The sequence below is a fragment of the Babylonia areolata genome, chromosome 15, assembly GCF_041734735.1.
Source record: "Babylonia areolata isolate BAREFJ2019XMU chromosome 15, ASM4173473v1, whole genome shotgun sequence".
NCBI classification, from domain to species: domain Eukaryota; kingdom Metazoa; phylum Mollusca; class Gastropoda; order Neogastropoda; family Buccinidae; genus Babylonia; species Babylonia areolata.
The window spans coordinates 6,426,521-6,446,255 of record NC_134890.1 but is presented as its reverse complement, the minus strand read 5'-3'; the positions used below and the strand labels follow the sequence as shown (position 1 = coordinate 6,446,255).

The following is a 19,735-nucleotide window of genomic DNA, read 5'->3' as shown; positions in this document are numbered from 1 at the left end:
TGGTGAAATATTTTCGGCAGTCACTCCGGTCAAGTCCATTTCTTTCGACAATTTGTGATTGGCGTATCAAACGCGCATTTCCACTCCGAATAATAAAAGGTTTTCTTGTGTTCAGGAGCGTGCGGATTTGCCCACGGCCCTATGTGTGTGTGTGTGTGTGTGTGTGTGTGTGTGCGTGCGTGCGCGAACACACTTTACCTTCACTCACATATACAAATATTATCAGGATCTGGATCAAACCCAAGTTCCAAAGATTCATGCGTCAGCTTATGGTCGTGAAATATTTGAACATTCACAGTCGCCGTCGGCTGTTGTGGCTGAAAATCTGTATTGTATGACGTCACTCCTCCACTTGCCATTCTTTTCTTTGAGTACAGAGAGAAAATACGAATTTTCCTGTGCCTTCGTGATATCGAAATATAAAATTCACTTAATTCTGAATTATATATATGTTAAGGAAAATTCTTCTTTTGAAGCTACAGGCAGACAAATATGTGGGTTTTTTCCATGAGCTGAAGAGTGTATTGCATGACGTCACTCCTCCACTTGCAATACTTGTCTTCGTTTGAGTAAGCTTAGTGCAGAGTGAAAATGCGAATTTTCCTGTGCCTTTTTCACATGGAAATTAAAAGTTTATTCAGTTCTGAATCTTTTGACACGACATAAATATTTAGAATAATTCTTGTTTTTTTAGTCACAGGCACACAAATATGCGGTTTTTTTGTTGTTTTTTTTGTTGTTGTTTTTTTTGTTTTTTTTAAACAAGAGCTGATTTCTCCATTTCTACTCCTTGGGCACACGAACTTAGAAAAAAAAATAATAGAAAAAAAAACTATGACAGATATATCCATTCTGTTTTTTCTGTCTAATCTTTGATTTTTAAACTTTCAGAAGGTATGCAAAAGTTAAAAAAAAAGAAAAAAAGAAGAAGATAAATTGCGACTTTTGTCTGGGTTTCGCGTGCTGCGTCACAATTATAATTATGTTCGTTCTTCGGATTCGAAGACGACCATGGCTTCAAAAATCAGATGGAAGATCGGTGGCTGTGGGTCCGGAGGTGACTTATTAGGCTAATCCGGGCCCTGAAGGTTTGCCCACTTGTGGGACACAAGTGAGTGAGAGATGTCGTGGCAGTAGATGTTGTTCGGACCTTGCGCACAACACGTTTTCGTTGCGCCTCGGTGAATCCTGCCTGCGATAGCGTCCTCAACAACCCCTTCAGTAATATATTTGAAGACAACCCAATCTGTATCCCTCCACTTGGACTCTGTATTCAGCCACACATGGAAAATGCTGGTCTGGATGTCGGTGGCATCTCAGAGTTCCCGGACAGCCCACCTTGAACCTTTAAAACGCCTGAAGTACGATTCGATCTGGCCTCGTACCATAAAGACCACCAATTCACTGGCCTACAAAACTTAGTTTTCAAAACTCTGCCACAAATTTTCTACCTTTCAGAAAATCTTTACTGATGGTTCCAAGTCGGAGGAAGGTGTCGCTGCATCTGCGTTCAGTTTACTTTGCGGAACTGACCGCACTGGTTGTGGTGTTAAAATGGTTCTCCATTCCGAACACAAGATCTTTATGGTCCTTTCAGCTCCTTGTCAGCCCAGGAGGCGATCGCCTGCAGGAATCTGACACATCCGAAATTGTTGGAATGTTCTGAAACTTGTACACTTGTAACAAGGAAAGGGCATGATATTGTTTTTGCCTGGATTCCTGGCCATGTTGGCATTCGTGGTAATGAAAGGGCAGACCAGCTGGCCAAGAATGCTGTAAAGGAAAAAATATCGAGATCTTACCTACCATACACAAACATGAAGCAGAAAGTGAACACTTACATTAAGGATCTTTGGCAAGAGGAGTGGAACATCCAGACGGACAATAAGCTGTTCCAAATTCGTCCAGACCTAAAAGAGACCTTCCCATCGGTTGTGAAGAATCGACAAGAGTCTGTACTGTGCAGACTGTACACGGGGCACACTTTACCTACTCATTCCCACTTGTTAAAGTGGGAGGAGGCCCCACGATGTTTTCCCTGTGACAGGGAAACACATGCTCCTTGACTGCTGGGATCTGCATGGCATTAGACACAGACATTGCGCGGCAGACTCTCTTAAGACTTTGTTTCATGATGTCCCACCGTGGACGGTGATGGACTTCTTGAAAAAAAAAGTGATATTTTTTAGTCAGATTTCAAGGTTTTAAACTCCGGAAGGTTTTTAAACTTTGACTGAAAAGCTTGAAGCGGAGACGTTTATATTGTACCTTTTTTTTTCTTTTTTCTTTTTACCCTTCACTTGAAGTAGATGTAAACGTGGTGATAGCCTTGAGATGGCCTTAGTGGTCGGCGAGGCTCTAAGCACCATAATTTGATTTGACAGAAGTAGACAGTGGTTTGTCAAATCTGGAGTAAAATGTGTTTTGTTGTCTGGTAAAGTTCTGTCAGTCAGTGCTGTCGATTGACTCCATATTGCTTACAGATACTTGGCATCACGACTACAGGTTATCCCAGTTCAAAGTGCTGCTGCTGCAGCTGCTGCCATGGTTGACATTGCCAAGGTAATTATGATGAGATAACAACAATGTACTGTCTTGTTGATACACATGTGCATTGTAAAGGTAATTATGGAGGGTGAACAATGTACTGTCATGTTGGTGTACATGTACATTGCCAAGGTCAGGTTAGGGGCATAACCCTTGCTACTGGTACCATGTAACCCAGTACTACCTGCCGCATGTGAAGTCTCCCAACGACGGACCAGGCGGAGGAGGAAACCCTTCCCAACGGCTGTGAAGGCGGAAGAGTATGACCAGAGGGCATGGGGAGCTCTTATCCTTGGCTGGAAGTCCTCCTAGGAGACGGAGCTCCAAAGAAAAAACTTGCACCTGCCGAGGCCGTCCTACACGTGGCAGTATCTGCACCTGTGGGACTGTGAGCGTCGGTAGGCGAGAGAATGGGGAAGGGACTGCACAACACCTCACTAAAAAAAGTCACCTGTGCTGGTCAGGCAACCAGGCTCATGCCGGAACGACGACCTAGCCTTTCAACACCCAGCTTTCCCAAGCCCTGCGGCGATGGAGAAGTGGTAACGGGGACAGGCAGAGGATGCTGCTGGCAGTTCCTAGTCACAAATCTGCACGCAGGCGGCTGTGGGGTGATGGTCGTCCGCCGTAGACTGGGGCAGATGCGGTGCCCATATCCTCCCACAGTGTCAGGGCAGCCCTTTTTAGGGACAGCACTGCTCTCCACACATGTGGAAGGGGAGATAAAAGGATCCCTAAACAAAGCCTGCCTCGCCTAGTACCTAGTAGGAAACCGCACCTACTTGGACGTCCAACACTAGCGGTCGAAAACAACAGAAGAAAAGAACCAGGAGTCATGCCCTGACTCTGGCTGCCTGGAATGTTCGCACACTTTTAGACAGAGACGACAGACCAGGAAGACGCACAGCGCTCATTACTAGAATGCTTGATCGCTACCAGGTGGACATAGCAGCCCTGAGCGAAACCAGGTTTGCCAGTGAAACCCAGCTGGAGGAAGTTGGAGGGGGCTACACCTTCTACTGCATTGGGAAGACAGATGGCACACCAAGAACCTCAGGCGTGGGCTTTGCCATACGAACCAAACTTGCACGACAGCTTGACAGCCTTCCACGTGGGATAAACGATAGGCTGATGACCCTGCGTCTGAAGCTGTCCAAGGATCGCTTCTCCACAGTCATCAGCTGCTATGCCCCGACGATGACCAACCCTGATGACATCAAAAAAGCTTTCTATGAGGAGCTCAGCCACACCATTTCAGCGGTAGACAGAAAGGACAGGCTGATCATTCTTGGGGATTTCAATGCCCGCGTCGGCGTGGACTTCCTCTCGTGGCCAAAAGTCCTAGGACAGCATGGCACTGGCAAGTGCAACTCCAATAGACTGCTTTTGCTCTCGCTTTGCTCACAGCATGGACTGACCATCACCAGCACCCTCTTCCAACAAGTGGACAAGTACAAGAACACATGGATGCATCCCCGCTCCAAGCAATGGTACATGCTGGACTATGTGATTGTCCGGCAGAGGGACAGAGGTGATGTTTCCATTACACGCTGCATGAGAGGAGCAGTCTGATGGTCGGACCATTGCCTGGTATGCTGCAAGATGAACATAGACTCACACGCAAGCTCCAACCGGCCAGGCAGAAACCCCCTAGGAAGCTGAACATCCACTGCCTCCCTATCGCCAAGGACGTGCTGCAGCAGCAAATCCAAGCAGCTCTCCAAGAAGTTCCTGCATCGACTGATGTTGAAGAGGTATGGTGTACCTTTAGAGATGCTGTGTACACAGCAGCAGCTGACACACTCGGCTTTGTACAGAGGAGCCACAAAGACTGGTTTGACGAGAACGACTCTGGAATCTCCAAGCTCCTGAACACACTGCATTTACGGCATCAGGATCACATTTCCGATAAAAACTGCCAGAGGAAGGAGAACCAGTTCTTGCAAACCAAGAGACTCGTACAGAAGAGGTTGCATGAGATGAAGAACACCTGGTGGGAGAGAAAGTGCGAAGAGCTTCAGTCCGCTGCTGATGCTCATGAAGACCTTCCATGATGGTTTCCCAGCTGTGTATGGGCCGAGAGTCACAGTCCGAGCCTTGGACCAGACCACCCTCCTGACAGACAAGAAAGACATCCTTGCCCGCTGGGCAGAGCACTTCAACACCCTCCTCAACAGGGACTCGTCCGTATCTGACGAGGTAATTGCAGCCCTCCCACAGCTACCAGTCAGTGACTCGCTAGCTGCCCCTACCACCAAGGCCGAGACCCGGAAGGCCCTGAAGCTGACAACGTCAGGAAAAGCACCAGGAGCAGATAGAATCCAGGCCGACATCTACAAGTATGGAGGCGAGGTGCTGACAGACAAGCTGACCGCCCTGTTCCAGTCTGTCTGGGAGAGAGGGGAGGTCCCCCAGGATTTCAAGGATGCTTCAGTTGTCCACATTTACAAACGGAAGGGAGACAAAACATCCTGCGATAACCACCGTGGAATCTCTCTCCTCTGCATCGCTGGCAAGATCTTCGCCCTTAAGTTGGTTGACTATATCTTTAAGACAGTCATCCCTGAAGCACAGTATGGCTTCCACTCAGGCAGGGGAACGTGTGACATGGTGCTTGCCGTACGCCAGATGCAAGAGAAGTGCCGTGAGCAGAACAAGGAGCTCCACATAGTCTTTGTAGACCTGACTAAGGCCATCGACACGGTGAACCACCATGGTCTGTGGAAGATCCTCCTAAAGTTCGGCTGCCCAGAAAGCCTAATCCAGCTGATTGCGTCATTCCACGATGGCATGCAGGCGAGAGTACTGGAAAATACATACATGTCGGATCAGTTCCCTGTGGTAAATGAAGTGAAGCAGGGCTGCGTCCTGGCACCCACACTGTTCTCCATTCTCTTCTCTGCCATGCTGATTGACGCCTTCCAAGACTGTGACCGGGGTATCTACATTCAGTTTCGCACAGATGGCAAACTTTTCAACTTGAGGCGACTCCATGCAAGGTCCATGGTGCTTGAGGCACTATTGAGAGAGTTCCTCTTCGCTGATGACTGCGCACTTGCTGCACACACCCATGAGGACATGCAGTTCATTATGAACAGGCTCTCAACCTCCTGCAGGTGTTTTGGACTCACCATCAGCCCCAGCAAGACCGAGTCCATGTACCAGCCAGCTAGCTCACAGAACGCCAGTGCCTCCCACCCACATGCAGTCAAGATCGGTGACACAGAGATCAAGTCAGTCGACAAGTTATGCTACCTGGGCAGCACCCTATGCAGCAACGGAGCCCTTGATGCAGAAGTGACGCTGCGCATCGCCAAGGCCAGCTCCGCCTTTGGCAGACTCAACAACAGGCTGTGGAACAACAAAGGCATCAGGCTCAGCACCAGGATGAAAACCTACAGCGCTGTTGTGCTGACCACCTTGTTGTACTGCTGTGAAACATGGACGACGTATCGCTGTCACATTCAACAACTTGAGAGTTTCACCAGAGATGCCTACGAAAGATCCTCGGCATAAAGTGGCAAGACAGGGTCTCCAGCCTCCAGGTCCTAGAGAGGAGCGGCCTGCTCAGCATTGAAAGCCTGCTGATCCAGTGCCAGCTATGCTGGACAGGACACGTTGTCCGCATGACAGACAGCAGGATCCCGAAGATGCTTTTGTATGGCCAGCTGAAGGAAGGCCACCATGAACTTGGAAGACCCTGCAAGCGCTTCAAGGACAAACCTCAAAACCTGTGATATAGACATCGCTTCCTGGGAAACTGATGCCCTTGACCGTTGTCGCTGGAGGATGCTGTGCTCTAGTGGTATAAAGACGTTTGAAAACAAGAGAACGCTGGCCATTAAGGAGAAGCGTGAGCTAAGGAAGCAGGGCTCAACTTCTGGTGACGTTTTCCCTTGCAACACCTGTGGGAAGTGCTGCTCATCCAGAATCGGCCTCTTCTCCCATATGATGACACACACACACAGATAAAGCCTGCCTGCCTACTCATCCGTCGGACCGACGGGAAACACCATCATCACATTGCCAAGGTAATTATGGAGGGCAAACAATGTACTTTCATGTTGGTATACATGTACATTGCCAAAACAGTTATGGAAGGCTAACAATGTACTGCCTTTTTGGTGTACATGTACATGGCCAAAATAATTATGGAAGGCTAACAATGTACTGCCTTTTTGGTGTGCATGTACATGGCCAAAATAATTATGGAAGGCTAACAATGTACTGTCTTTTTGGTGTGCATGTACATGGCCAAAATAATTATGGAAGGCTAACAATGTACTGCCTTTTTGATGTACATGTACATGGCCAAAATAATTATGGAAGGCTAACAATGTACTGCCTTTTTGGTGTGCATGTACATGGGCAAAATAATTATGGAAAGCTAACAATGTACTGCCTTTTTGGTGTGCATGTACATGGCCAAAATAATTATGGAAGGCTAACAATGTACTGCCTTTTTGGTGTGCATGTACATGGCCAAAATAATTATGGAAGGCTAACAATGTACTGTCTTTTGATGTGCATGTACATGGCCAAAATAATTATGGAAGGCTGACAATGTACATGGCCAAAATAATTATGGAAGGCTAACAATGTACTGTCTTTTTGGTGTGCATGTACATGGCCAACATAATTATGGAAGGCTAACAATGCCTTTTGGGTGTACATGTACATGGCCAATATAATTATGGAAGGTTAACAATGTACTGTCTTTTTGGTGTTCATATACATGGCCAAAATAATTTTGGAAGGCTAACAATGTACTGCCTTTTTGGTGTACATGTACATGGCCAAAATAATTATGAAAGGCTAACAATGTACTGCCTTTTTGGTGTGCATGTACATGGCCAAAATAATTATGGAAGGCTAACAATGTACTGCCTTTTTGGTGTGCATGTACATGGCCAAAATAATTATGGAAGGCTAACAATGTACTGTCTTTTGATGTGCATGTACATGGCCAAAATAATTATGGAAGGCTGACAATGTACATGGCCAAAATAATTATGGAAGGCTAACAATGTACTGTCTTTTTGGTGTGCATGTACATGGCCAAAATAATTATGGAAGGCTAACAATGCCTTTTGGGTGTACATGTACATGGCCAATATAATTATGGAAGGTTAACAATGTACTGCCTTTTTGGTGTGCATGTCCATGGCCAAAATAATTATGGAGGGCTAACAATGTACTGTCTTTTTGGTGTACATGTACATGTTCAAGGTAATTATGGAAGGCTAACAATGTACTTTCATGTGGTATACATGTACACTGCCAAATAATTACGGAGGGCTAACAATGTACTGCCTTTCTGGTGTACGTGTACATGGCCAAGGTAATTATGGAAGGTTAACAATGTACTGTCATGTTGGTATACGTGTACATTGCCAAAATAATTATGGAGGGCTAACAATGTACTGCCTTTTTGGTGTACATGTACATGGCCAAGGTAATTATAGAAGGCTAATAATGTACTGCCTTTTTGTGTACATGTACATAGCCAAGGTAATTATGGAGGGCTAACAATGTACTGTCTTTTTGATGTACTATTAAGATAAAGATATAGAGAACCAGATTTAATTTATTGATATTGTACATGTGGTGTACATTGCATTGATACTTTATCGTTAACAATCAAATATATTTCACACATACACATACAGTTTATTAAATGCTTCATCTCACCTGTTTAAAAAGCCAACAGTACATGTGTTTCTATTTTGAACAATGAGCGAATGAATCATTCATATGTACTGATCTTCCACATGGCCTCGACAAAGGTTAAAATTACAAGGAATCTGTATATGTAATTATCTTTGTATGGCTTAATTATATTATTTTGCTTCTGCATTTTGTGTGTGTGTGTGGTGATATTGGGGGGTGGGGGGGGGGGGGGGGGGTTGAGACTCGACTTGACTCAACTTATTTTGAAACCCAAAAGGATTAATAGACAACAAAAAAGCCAAAGGAAAAAGAAATTGCCATTTAAGATGCATGTACTCAAATGCATATTTGTCAAGTGTTTTTTTGACAACCATGGGCACAATTGAATAAGTCACATTATTGTCCTGTATCTTTGATCGATTACATCTATTGAGTAGATTGCTGTCAGCCTGACCAGGAAGGGCCATGGGTCCATAGGCAGAGGTTATGACCATCAAATCAGAGCACAATGTACAACGCTTGAATTGACTTACATGAAGCTGTTGTCTTGAAGTTGAACACATTGAATAGCTCAGACTTAACTGTAACTGTTGTCATGAACATATAATGTGTTTTGACAGCCATGCTTTTCTTGGGTCAGCTGTTCTGAAGAAGTTGTGATTGCATCACGTCAGTTGTTTACATGATATTGATTAAAGATTCTTAAAAAATAGAACCTGGGCTGGGTTGTCAGTGAAATTTACATAGACTTGTGAAAATTAAAAACTGGGCAACATTGCGCTGCCCAAGATTGCTCATTTCACGTAGTCCTGATCTAAAAATTAGTGTGAGTTGCTTTTGATATGTTGATCTTCAGTCATTGATTCACGTGGAAGTATTCTTGGAGACATGGTGGATATAATCTTTGTGTTCTGTTCTGTTCTTTTCTCTTATAAGTGCCTTCTTTTCTTTATGCACATGTACCAGTAGAGTTCTGTTTTTGATGTGTATTGGCATTTGGAATCTATACACCTTGTTTTAATCAGTTCATTCAGTGGTTAATGAAAAATTAGATATGTTTGTCAGGAACTATTAATTTTATCGTAAGATCAGTGTTGATTAGAACCCACTAAAACAAAATCCCTTGTTTCACACATACATATGTATGCACAAACACACACACACACACACACACACACACACACACACACACACACACACACACACACACACAGAGAGAGAGAGAGAGAGAGAGAATGGCAATCTTTGTATTTTTCTTCAAATTGGCTGTTATAAAACTCATGGTTTACTTTCCAAGTCAGCAATACATAAGGAGTTGAAATGACTGTATGTCAAAAAGAAATATGAAAATATTTTGTGTCAGAGAAATATATTAAGATACCTCTTTGTCTGAAAATGGCATTTTTATATTAAAACACAAATATGCCAAAAATGCTCATTTGAATTTCTGCTTTTCACTGTCATTTGTTTTGTTTTTAGCAGTTTAATGGGAAATAGAAGTAAATAAACGCTACATTCAATTGCCTGACAATCTAAGCAATTAGATAATGGGAAATGGGAACAGATAAACGCTTCATTTCTTAGCCTAGTATTCTATATACAATAGCATCTCAAATTGTTGAGTAGAACTGTGAACACAAACACAGCTGCAGTGCCGACCAGTGGCAGGGAAAATGCAGGAGCGTTTCTGTCTGTTGCTGAATCGTCTGCTGCTGGAAGACGTCTGCCCACGTCTGTTACACCAGCTGGGGCTCGACACTCATCATATCCTTTGTGTTTCACCTCTGTGTGTGTGTGTGTGTGTGTGTGTGTGTGTGTGTGTGTGTGTCTTTTCATGCATGTAAGCGTGTGTGCGCACGCGCGCGTGTATGTGTGTGTGTGTGCATGCTTGCATGTGCATGCACATTGTGGAGAAGTGGTAAATATGTGAATTTCAAGAAAATGTGGCTTGTCGGGGTTTTTTTCCGAGAGATTTGAACCACATAGCTCATGTATTGATAAAACAAATGTGACCAATGTTAAACAAGTAATAAGAACTGTTCCTCTTCAATTCAATTCAAAAACACTTTATCAATCCAATGGAAATTAACGTGTGCAATGACAGGCTCGTTGTAGACACCAACATAAAATGAACATAATTATGTACCATACAATACACTAAAACAAGTCACTGCCACTTCAAGTAACAGCGATCGGTCCACCATTATTATCGGGCGAGGTTTTCATTCTCTGCTGCCATCTGTACTGCTGGTAGCATTGTTTTGAGTCCACTAGCACCAACAAGGTTTTTTATGTATTGCGGTCACCTAATTACACTCAGAGAAGGAAGAACAAATCAGTGATTCCCATTGTTGCTTTTGTTGGGTTTTTCCCCATGATTACTCCTGGACAAATTTGCTCCTGATGATTGTCCTTTGTTTTTGTTTGTTTGTATAGTTACAACTTGTTCAACTTAATATGCACATACAGTTGCACGAACATACGCGCTCACATTAATATACGCACATATGTAGAGAGAGTTGAATTGAGAAAAATATAACTAGTTGCCTGATATCGGTGAGAAAGGAGTTAAATATGCTGAACATACATGACATAAGCCATTGCTGCTCGTGCTAACATAATTCAAACCATTGCTGCTTCCTCTCTAATATAATGTTTTATCTTTGCCTGGCTATGTTTCCAGTGCTGTGTATGACCCTTGACCCTAGCAGAACTGCAGCTTGTGCAAGACGGCATTGGCAGCCTAAGCAGACTGACCTCTGCCTCCACTGCAGACCTCATGGACTGTGCACTGGACGCGAACACCGCTGTAGCTGTCACACGCTTCTTCCACCACACTCATGCCTGATCTGCACAAGACCAAGTCTTCTGCAGTCTCTTGTGGGTACTCAAGACTCACCACTTGTTTCAGCGATCACTTGCCATGTGTTTACTCCTCTGTAATATAGTGTTAATTTTTCAAGGAGACAAATGAATAAAATGCTCAAAAAGAAAGGAAAGAAAGGACAAAAGAGTCGGCATAATATCTTGGTGATGCAGAGAGTGAATTCAAATTAACAAATTCTTTGTTTATAGATTGGTCAACTTGAAGAAAAAAAAAGGACCATTGCAAAAGTCCATTGCCAATTCATTTGTAGCTGTTGATGTGCTCAATTATCTGTTCTTTTAAATCTCTCTCTCATCTCTCCTATTCATATCTCTCACTTCCTCCTCTCTTATACTTCTTCCTTTCTCCTCTCTCTCTCTCTCTCTCTCTCTCTCTCTCTCTCTGTCTGCTTCGGTCACTTGCTAAATTTATCGCCCTTGCTTGGCACTTTCGTAGCAAGAAATTGCTCTAACTTGTAAATGCATACACAACAAAAGAATTGCAGTCTCGAAATAAAATTTTAAAAAATCATACTAAAGCGTTTAGGTTGGATGGTCGAATTAAAAGAAGCCGACATTTGTATCGTTTTCAAATATGCAACGGAGAAAGTGCAAATTAAATGAATATGTGTAGGTTTACTTTTCTTTTTTTTCATACTTTTCTTTTCGGTTTGAGCACGCCGTGGGTTTGTCGAGCGTTGGTAAAGCCGTTTTCGACATAAGAGTGTTTTTTTATTTATTGTCTTTCAACAGACCTTTTGATTTTCTTTGAAGGGTTGTTGCTGCGACTTTGATATATTCATGCTGTTTAGTTTGTTTTTATGTTGTTAAATGATTATTTTGATGTGTCCCCATGCCAATATGACTCTAATGTCAATGGCATTAAAACATTTTTTCAGTTTCTCTCTGTGTCTGCCTTCTCTTTGTCTCCTCCCACTCTCTTCCACTCTCCTCTCTCCCTCCCTCTTTCCTTCTCTCACTTCAACATTATGTCTCATATATCTCTCTCACTTCCCTCTCTCACTCACCCACTTCCATCTCTCTCTCTCTCTCTTTCTGATGAAGATACGATACAACCCATCGTACAATATGGCTCAGAATCACGGGGTCTAGATAAAGATGCTACTGTACAATGTGAGTCCGTTCGTTTATTTCGGACTGAAAAGGTTTTCACGGAGTTGAAAACACCGCGGTGAGACGAACAGATGTCCAATCTATTTAGATTATACAGTCAGATTTGTTCGATACTGGTTTAAACTACTAAAAAAAATTAAAAATAATTTTTTTTTTTTAAAAACGAATGAAGATAGACTGCCACGTAAAAGCTATAATATGTTGTATGATTTATAGATTCTCGATGTAAAAGGAACTGGGCGTCAAATGTATGAATTTTCTACGTGAACTGGGCTTTGGATATGTATGAGAATATCAAGGAGCAGGCAATATGTTTTTGAAAACTTTTCGCTAACGTTCAATGTGGATTGCAAACTGGTAATATCATATCCAGTCAAGTGATAGAATCAGTATATACAGGTACCGCTATAACACTGTTGATCATTCAGAGGTGTGTCCTCTGTGCAAAGAGGTCAAATAAAGACGAAGTTCGTTTTGTTTATAAGTGTCCTGTGTTGCAATGATTTTCGCGTAAGATTTATTCCAAAGAAATATGAACGTCCACATTTGTTTAGATTCTGTTTATTGATGGCATCATCTGATAAAGGTGTCATACGTTATCTCGCATTGCATCTGCATAGAGCTTTTAAGTTAAGAGAAACGGTACTGTAATAATTTCTTCAATTAACTGTGAAAATGGTGAATGCTTACTGATAGCTATGGTGACATCTGCACATTGGTGTTATCGCCCTTTATCATGTGCGGATGTTGCCTGGTTCTACCACCCCAAAACGCCTAAAATTACCCAATTTTTGTTATCCTGGTTTACCCAGTAAATTTCAACCAATCTGTTTCAAACTTGGTCCTGTATTTAGTTTAAGTTTTACTGTTTGCATATCTGAAATCAGCTTAAGATTTTGTCTTATCTTCACATTGTAAATAGGGTTTGAATTTTGTGAAAAGTAGTGTGTACGGAAAAACGGTTCCATCAGGGTTTCCCTAATAACATAAGAACTAAACATGCTTTTGTATGAAATTTCACAGAAACACTGTTAGATGAACAGGGAACAATGTGTTGGCAGGAAAAAACTCATTGGAAAAAGTCAATGTTGTTTTGGTCTTATAAATTATGTGAAAAACTTGGAAAAAATACAAATTCATTTATAAGGCCTAAATTACCAAAAAGCTCCCTACATACTGAAAATTTTGAGCTCAATCTGATAAATAGTGTTTTAGATATTTGGGAAATGGTGAACATAAATGGCGAAAATTGCGTTTTTGAGAAAAATGGGCTTTAAAGTTTTCATTTTGACTGCATCCTAATTAAGTATGTATTATAGTACCTTCAGATGACTTTTTTTCCATCATGTGGTGCATGCTTGAATAGTTTCTGACTCACTAGTACTACGCATGGGCCCCTGCCTGGTAATACTCCTCAGTTTTTTCAAACCCTCCTGGTCCGCAGCAGTCAGCGCTTTATGTCGTCAAGCAAACTTTCATCACAGCATTTGCCTGTATTTGTCCTGATGCAACTCTTTTTTCTGTCCAGCTGAGCCTGTTTCATTTTATCTAAATTGCCTGGATTCTTTCTGATAGCTGCACCATAGTGCCCATTGAATTATCAGGATGGCTTTTTTGGTACGATTTGTTCTGGCCTCCAATACCTTTTACTGTCTTTCACTCTATGGCTGAATGTTTGTTTTTTCAGATCACTGACTGTTCGAAAGATGTCTACCCATTCCTTTTTTTTGGACATGGCCACAGCAATCTAATTTTCTAAATTGTCACATTTTCATAAATGGCTTCATTCTTCAATGTAGTGTAGGTCTTACTGTCTCCTAAAAAGTTGATGTATCGAAGGCCATATTTCTGTGTCTTGTTGTTAAAGAAGTGGGGATATTCATGTACCCTAAAAATCTTTTTCCCTGAGCCTGGTGTCTTCCTATTGCAAACATCAGACAATGGAAATCTTCTGTTTACTTCCAAAACTTTGCTTATCATCTTAGAAGTTGTGAAACTGACCTTGTTTTCTGCATCCACACTCAAATGTAAACAAAGAAGCAAGATCGGTTCTTTCTTCTTTCCAGAAGATAGGTGACTTGAACCCAGTGGTTTCTTGCAAATCAGGGCACAAAAGTCCATTCACAAATGAACTAACAGTTCACAATCAACAAATCTATACCCTGAGAGTTCATTATCCTTGTCAAACTCTACATCCAGAGTGTGAGAAAGTTTTTCACCCCGAAGCCGGGGTTCAAACTTCACAACGGACCATTTTTCTGTTTTTTGCATTGTCATCCCCACATCGCCTGAAAAACATCTTTTTTTCACCCCCTCTAATTTTTCCCCCCTTTTTGTGGGGCACACGCTTTATGGACCGAAAACCTTTTCCCTTACCCATTTCTGCCAAAACAATTTTACCCACTGTGTGTTTAAAACGTGCATGCAGGCCTTTACTTTTCTCGCTTCCCTTGTTTTAAAAACAGTGCAAGCCAAAAGGGGGTTTCTGACGCGGGCCCCTGATTGGTTAGAACTGGTTATTGCTATTGGCCTTTCACCAACACCAAAGAAAATACTTTTTTTTGGACTGTTTTTAGGGCAGTTTTTTTGGGGTTTGAGGATTCGCTTTATTTTGTGTTTAAATTTTTTTTTTATTTCATAGAAGGAGAATATTTTTGAAGTTTGTCTAATTAAAAAGCACATTTTTTTTTTAAATTTAAAATACATACCTCAAAAAATATTTAATTAAAATACTATGAAAATTGATGCAAAAGGGATTATTATGAAAACTAAAGGGTTTTCGGAATTAAAAAGGAAAACCCCCCCTCATGCAAAAAAAAAGATTTTTTTGCTTTTTCCCTGGTAAAATTTATGAAAAAACCCCATTCCCCGTCTCTCCAGGGATGATTCTTGAATTTAAAACTGCAATTTTTAAGATGTGTCAGGGGTTGAAAAAAGAACTTTAAAAAAAGGGTTGTAAAAAATGTTTGGGAAAAAGAGTTGTAAATTTAAAAATGTGAAAGATTTAAATTTTTCAAAAATAGATAAAAGGTTGGGGGACCCGGAGGGTGTTTTTTTCAAGTGCACTGCAACGACAGCGTCAAAAGTGGGGTTTCCCCGGTGCCGGTGAGCGGTGGGAAACAACTTTTTTAAATAGAACGGGCCCCTTGAAAACGACCCTGTTGGGAAAAAGGCTTGGCGTTTTTTACTGTTTTAAAAAAAAGGTTGTCCCTTTTGGGGTTTTTTTTAAAAAGACAAAGGGTTTTTATTTTTAATTTTAACAAAAGGGGAACGTCACAGAAAGTAAATTTAAGCCCCCCTTGGGGTTTTTGAAGGGAAACGTTTTTAAATAACAAATTTTTAAAAGGGGAACCAATTGAATTTTTTTTTAGAATAAAGAAAGCAAGGGGGTGAGTTTTAGGGGTTTATTAGGTTTATAAAGGGGTTGTGGTTTTAGAAACAATTTTAAAAAATTTTAAAAGGAATTTTTTTATTAGGGAGAATGTTAAATTAGGTTATGAAAAAAAAATAAATGTTTTTTGGGAATTTGGTTGTGTTGAATAAATTTTTAAAAATAATATTTTTGGGGGGGGTTAAAATTGAATGGGTGGGTTTATGAGTGGATGAAATGGTGGGGGGGGGGGGGGGGGGGTGGGGAGGATATGAATTATTTAAGGAATGGTAATAGGGAAAAGTTGTTGAATGGGGGAGAAAAAGGTAAGAGGGGGGGATTTTGGGTTTTAAGGGGAAATTTTGGGGGGAAATTGGGGTTTTTAAGGGGATTTGGGAAGAATTGGGTGGGGGGATTTAAATTTGGGGGGATTTAAGTTGAAGGGTTTTTGATTTTGTTTTTTTGGGGATGAGATTTTGGGGGGGGGGGGAGTGAAGTGAATGGGGGGAAAAGGGTGAAGATGTGGGGGGGTTTTGGGATTTTTGGGGGGGGTTTTTTTGGATATGTTAAGTTTTGAATGTTTGGTGGGGGGTGGTTTTTGGGGGTTTTTTTAATTAAGTTTGCGGGGGAAGAATTGGGGAGAATGGGAATTTGGGTTAGAAAGTTTTTTTAGAATTGATTGGGGGTTTAAAAAGTTTGGGGAATTAATTTGTGTGGGGATTTTGTGAGGGGAAGGGAGTAGATGATTTGAGTGGAAGAAGGGGTTTTAAAGGTTTGGGGTTGATGATGGAAAAATTATTTTTTTATGGAAGGGAAGTTTTTGGGGGGGAAAATGGTGAGTTGATGAGTTAAAAGGTTGAGGGGGAAAAAAAAAAAAAGGATATTAGTTGTTTTTGGGAATTTGAGGTTAAAAATTGAGTTTGGGGATTTAGGGATAAAAAATTGGGGGGAAAGAAAATTTAGAGAAAAAGGTGAAAGGTTTGGGGAGGGAGTTTTGAAATTTGGGGGGGAAAAAAAAAAATTTTTTTTGGAAAAGGGAGAAGGATTTAGAAAGGAAATAAATTTAGGGGGGTTTATGTTTTTTAAGTTGAAGTAAAGGGGGGAAAAGGTGGAAAAGATAAAATTTGTTGAATTTTTTGAGTTTGGGGGGAAAAAGTTGGGGTTGTTTTGGGGGAAAAAGGGTTTAGAAATGATTTGGGGGGGGTTGGGGGGGGGTTTGGGGGTTGGAAGATTGTGGGGGGAGAGGGAAAAGGGGATGGGGAAAAAGGGGGGTTTTTGTGAATTTTAAGTAGAAGAAAAATTGGGGGGAGTTTTTTTAAGGGGTAGTAAAGGAGGGGTTTTAAAAAAGGTTTTTTAAGATTGTGTATGATTTGAGAGGGTTTGAGGGTAGAAGGGGATTGTTTTTGGGGGAAAGGGGGTTTGGATGTTTAGGTTAATGATGGGAATTTGGGAAGTTATGGTTATTTTATGGGGGGAAGGGGTTAAAATGTTTGAAGTGAAGGTTGAAATTTTTTTTTAAATGATTTTAAGGGGATTATGATGAGGAGGGGGATTTTTTTAGGATGTGGGTTTGATTTTTAAGGAAATAAATTATAATGGTTAAATTGATTATTTTGAAAGGGGATATTATTGGGGTATTTGGAAAGGGGATGATGGATTTTTTGATGGTTGGGGTATGGTTGAAGAATGGGTGAAATTTTTAAGTTTTTTAAAATTTTTTTGGGGGATGGGGGGTTTAAATGTAATAAAAAAGGGGGGAAATTTAATAGGGGGTAAGAGGGGAAAATTTAAAAAAATTTTAGGGGTTTTTTGTTAGGATTGGAGGTTTTTGGATTTGGTGGGGGGTTTGGGTGTTGAATATTATTTTGAGATAAAGGGAAGGGAAAGGAATAGTTTTGTTAATAATTTGAATTTTTTGAAAAATAAAAGAAATTGGGTTTTAAGGGGATAGAGTTTTTAGGTTGGGGAAAAAAGTTGGGGGGTTAAGGGTTTGGGTTTAGAAAAGTATTTGGGGTTGGGAAAGGGGTTTTTTAAAAGGAATTATAAGTTTTGGGGAAAAAGGGTAGTTTTGTTTTGGGAAAAAATAAAGTGGGGTTTAAATGATATGGGGGGTAGGGGGGAAAGGAAAAGGGAGGTGTTGGAAAGGGGAGTTTTTATAAATGAAAATCCCAGGATTTGAGGTAAATGGGTTTTTTATGAAAAAAGAGTAAGGGTTTTTTTGGGATTAAGAATGAAAATTAAGGGGAAGGAGGAAAGTGGAGTAATGTTAAGGAAGGGGGAATTGTTTTTGGGGGGGGGTTAAAGAAAGAGGGGAAAAAATTGAAGAAAAGATTTTTTTTTTTTTTTTGTTGTTTGACCGGTATTGCCCCCCCCGGGTAGTGGAGGGTTTTAAGGAATTTTTAGGGATTTTTAGTTTATAGGGAGGGAGGTGTTTAAAGAAGGTGGGGAAAAATGAGGTGGAGTTAGTGGGGTGAAAAAAAGATAGGGAGGTGGTGGGGTTTGGGGGGGTGTTTTGTGTTTTTTGGGAAAGGGGGGGAGAAATGGAAGGAAAGTTTTTTGGGTGAGTTTTTGGGAAGATTTGTTTTAAAGAAAAAGTAAGGATATTTGGGAAAATTTATTTAAGAAAAAGGAGCATGAGGGTGACACGATGGTGGGGAAAAAAAGGTGTTTTTTCTCTACCCACATGGGTTTTCTGTCCCCCTTCTCCGTTAAAAAGTGGTTTTTGAATTGGAAAGGATTTATGCATGGTAACCCAAACCCGGGGGAAAAAGGTTGGGGGAAACAGGGGGGAGATGCCGTGGGGGGAAAAGTTTTATGGGGTTTTTCCATAAGGGTTTTAGAGCCCAATCCCCCGGAAGGGAGGGGGGAGGGGGTTTGGGGGGAAATAAAATTGGGGGATAAAGGTTCCAGTGAATTTAAAAATTTATGAATAAATACGTTTGGTTGATTGTTTGGGTTTGGTTGTTTAGGGGAACTCAATAGTGGTATTTTTTTAGTTTTGGGGTTTTTGTAGGCCCTGAAAAAATTAAATTTTTAAAAAGGGGGGTTGTTGATATTTTGAAGTAAGGGGTTGTAGATTTCACTTTGTTTAAAAAGAAGAATTTTTCCATGAAAATTTAAAGGGGGTTTGGGGGGGTGTTTAAGTTTTCGGGGGTGAAAAGGGGTATAAAATTTGTGAAATTTTGACCAAAAAGTATAGTACTGTTTAGGGGGAAAGGGGAAAAAAATGTTTTAAAAAAAAATTTGGGATATGTTTGGTTCATTTTATGAAATTGGGGGTTTTTGGGGGGTTTAGTTGGGAATGGTTTGGTTTTGAGTTAGAAATTTTTTTTATTTTTGTTGAATATGTTTTAAAAGAAAAAAGAAATAAGAATAAAGGGGGAAGTTGGGGAATTGTTTTTTGGGAAGGGGTTTAATAAATTTTTTTGAAATGGAAAATTATGAAAAAGGGGAAAAGTTTAAAGAAATTTTATTGTTGGTAGAATACCGGGTTTTGCCCGGGGGTTATCCCCCAAATTTGGAGAGATTTTTTTTAAAAATTATTTGGTTTTTTTTAAAAACTTTTTTTTCACTTTCCCAGTGTGACAATGGGTGTGGGGAGGAGGGGGGGAGGGGTCGTTCCCCCGGCCAAATAGAAAGCGACCTTCTGATATAGGGTGGCAGCTTCTTCTTCGTCTTTCTTTGTTCGGAAAGCCGAAGGGTCAACCTTTTTGCGGCAGGTGACGCTTCTGCAGACCCCTTGTTTTCCAAAGGGGCCCACGAAAACCTCCATCCATTGCCGCTGGGGAAAAAAAAGCAGGGGGTTTGAGAGCCCCCCCAAATGGCAAAATGGTATTGCCCGTTTGTTCCTTGAAGGTGTTTTTATGGGGATTTGGGGGGTTTTTTGTTTTGGGTCATCTCCACCAAAAAATCATCTCTCCTTAGAGCTGGGGCGGGGTCAAACATGAAAGTTTGCGACTGCAGTGGGGCCGACGGGTTTTATTCTTCAGGGGGGCCCTTACTCCAAGAAGGCAATGTTTAAACAAATCTTGGTTCTGGAAGAACTTTTAGGGGGTTTAAATTTTTCCCCGTGCCCCATAAAAGCACTTTTTGTGGCAAGCGGGATAAACAGAAAGCCCGAAAGGCGTGCAGTGCTGTTCCCGATTTTTG

General features: G+C 41.3%; 1 protein-coding gene across 3 annotated transcripts in view; it reads left to right on the top strand.

Moving 5' to 3' along the window:
- The window catches only part of LOC143290398 (protein SPO16 homolog), a 94,195-nt gene extending 81,409 nt beyond the window's left edge, over nt 1–12,786 (top strand). The window contains exons 6-8 of one of the 3 annotated variants that reach the window (XM_076599798.1): nt 2,484–2,562; nt 9,864–9,981; nt 10,932–12,786. In XM_076599798.1, coding sequence (XP_076455913.1) covers nt 2,484–2,562; nt 9,864–9,981; nt 10,932–11,065 — 331 coding nt within the window. In that variant the 3' untranslated portion in view covers nt 11,066–12,786. Of the gene's footprint in view, nt 1–2,483; nt 2,563–9,843; nt 9,983–10,929 lie in introns of those variants that run through there. The other 2 variants (XM_076599799.1, XM_076599800.1) reach the window with 2 other exon arrangements.
- The last annotated feature ends 6,949 nt before the right edge of the window (nt 12,787–19,735 follow it).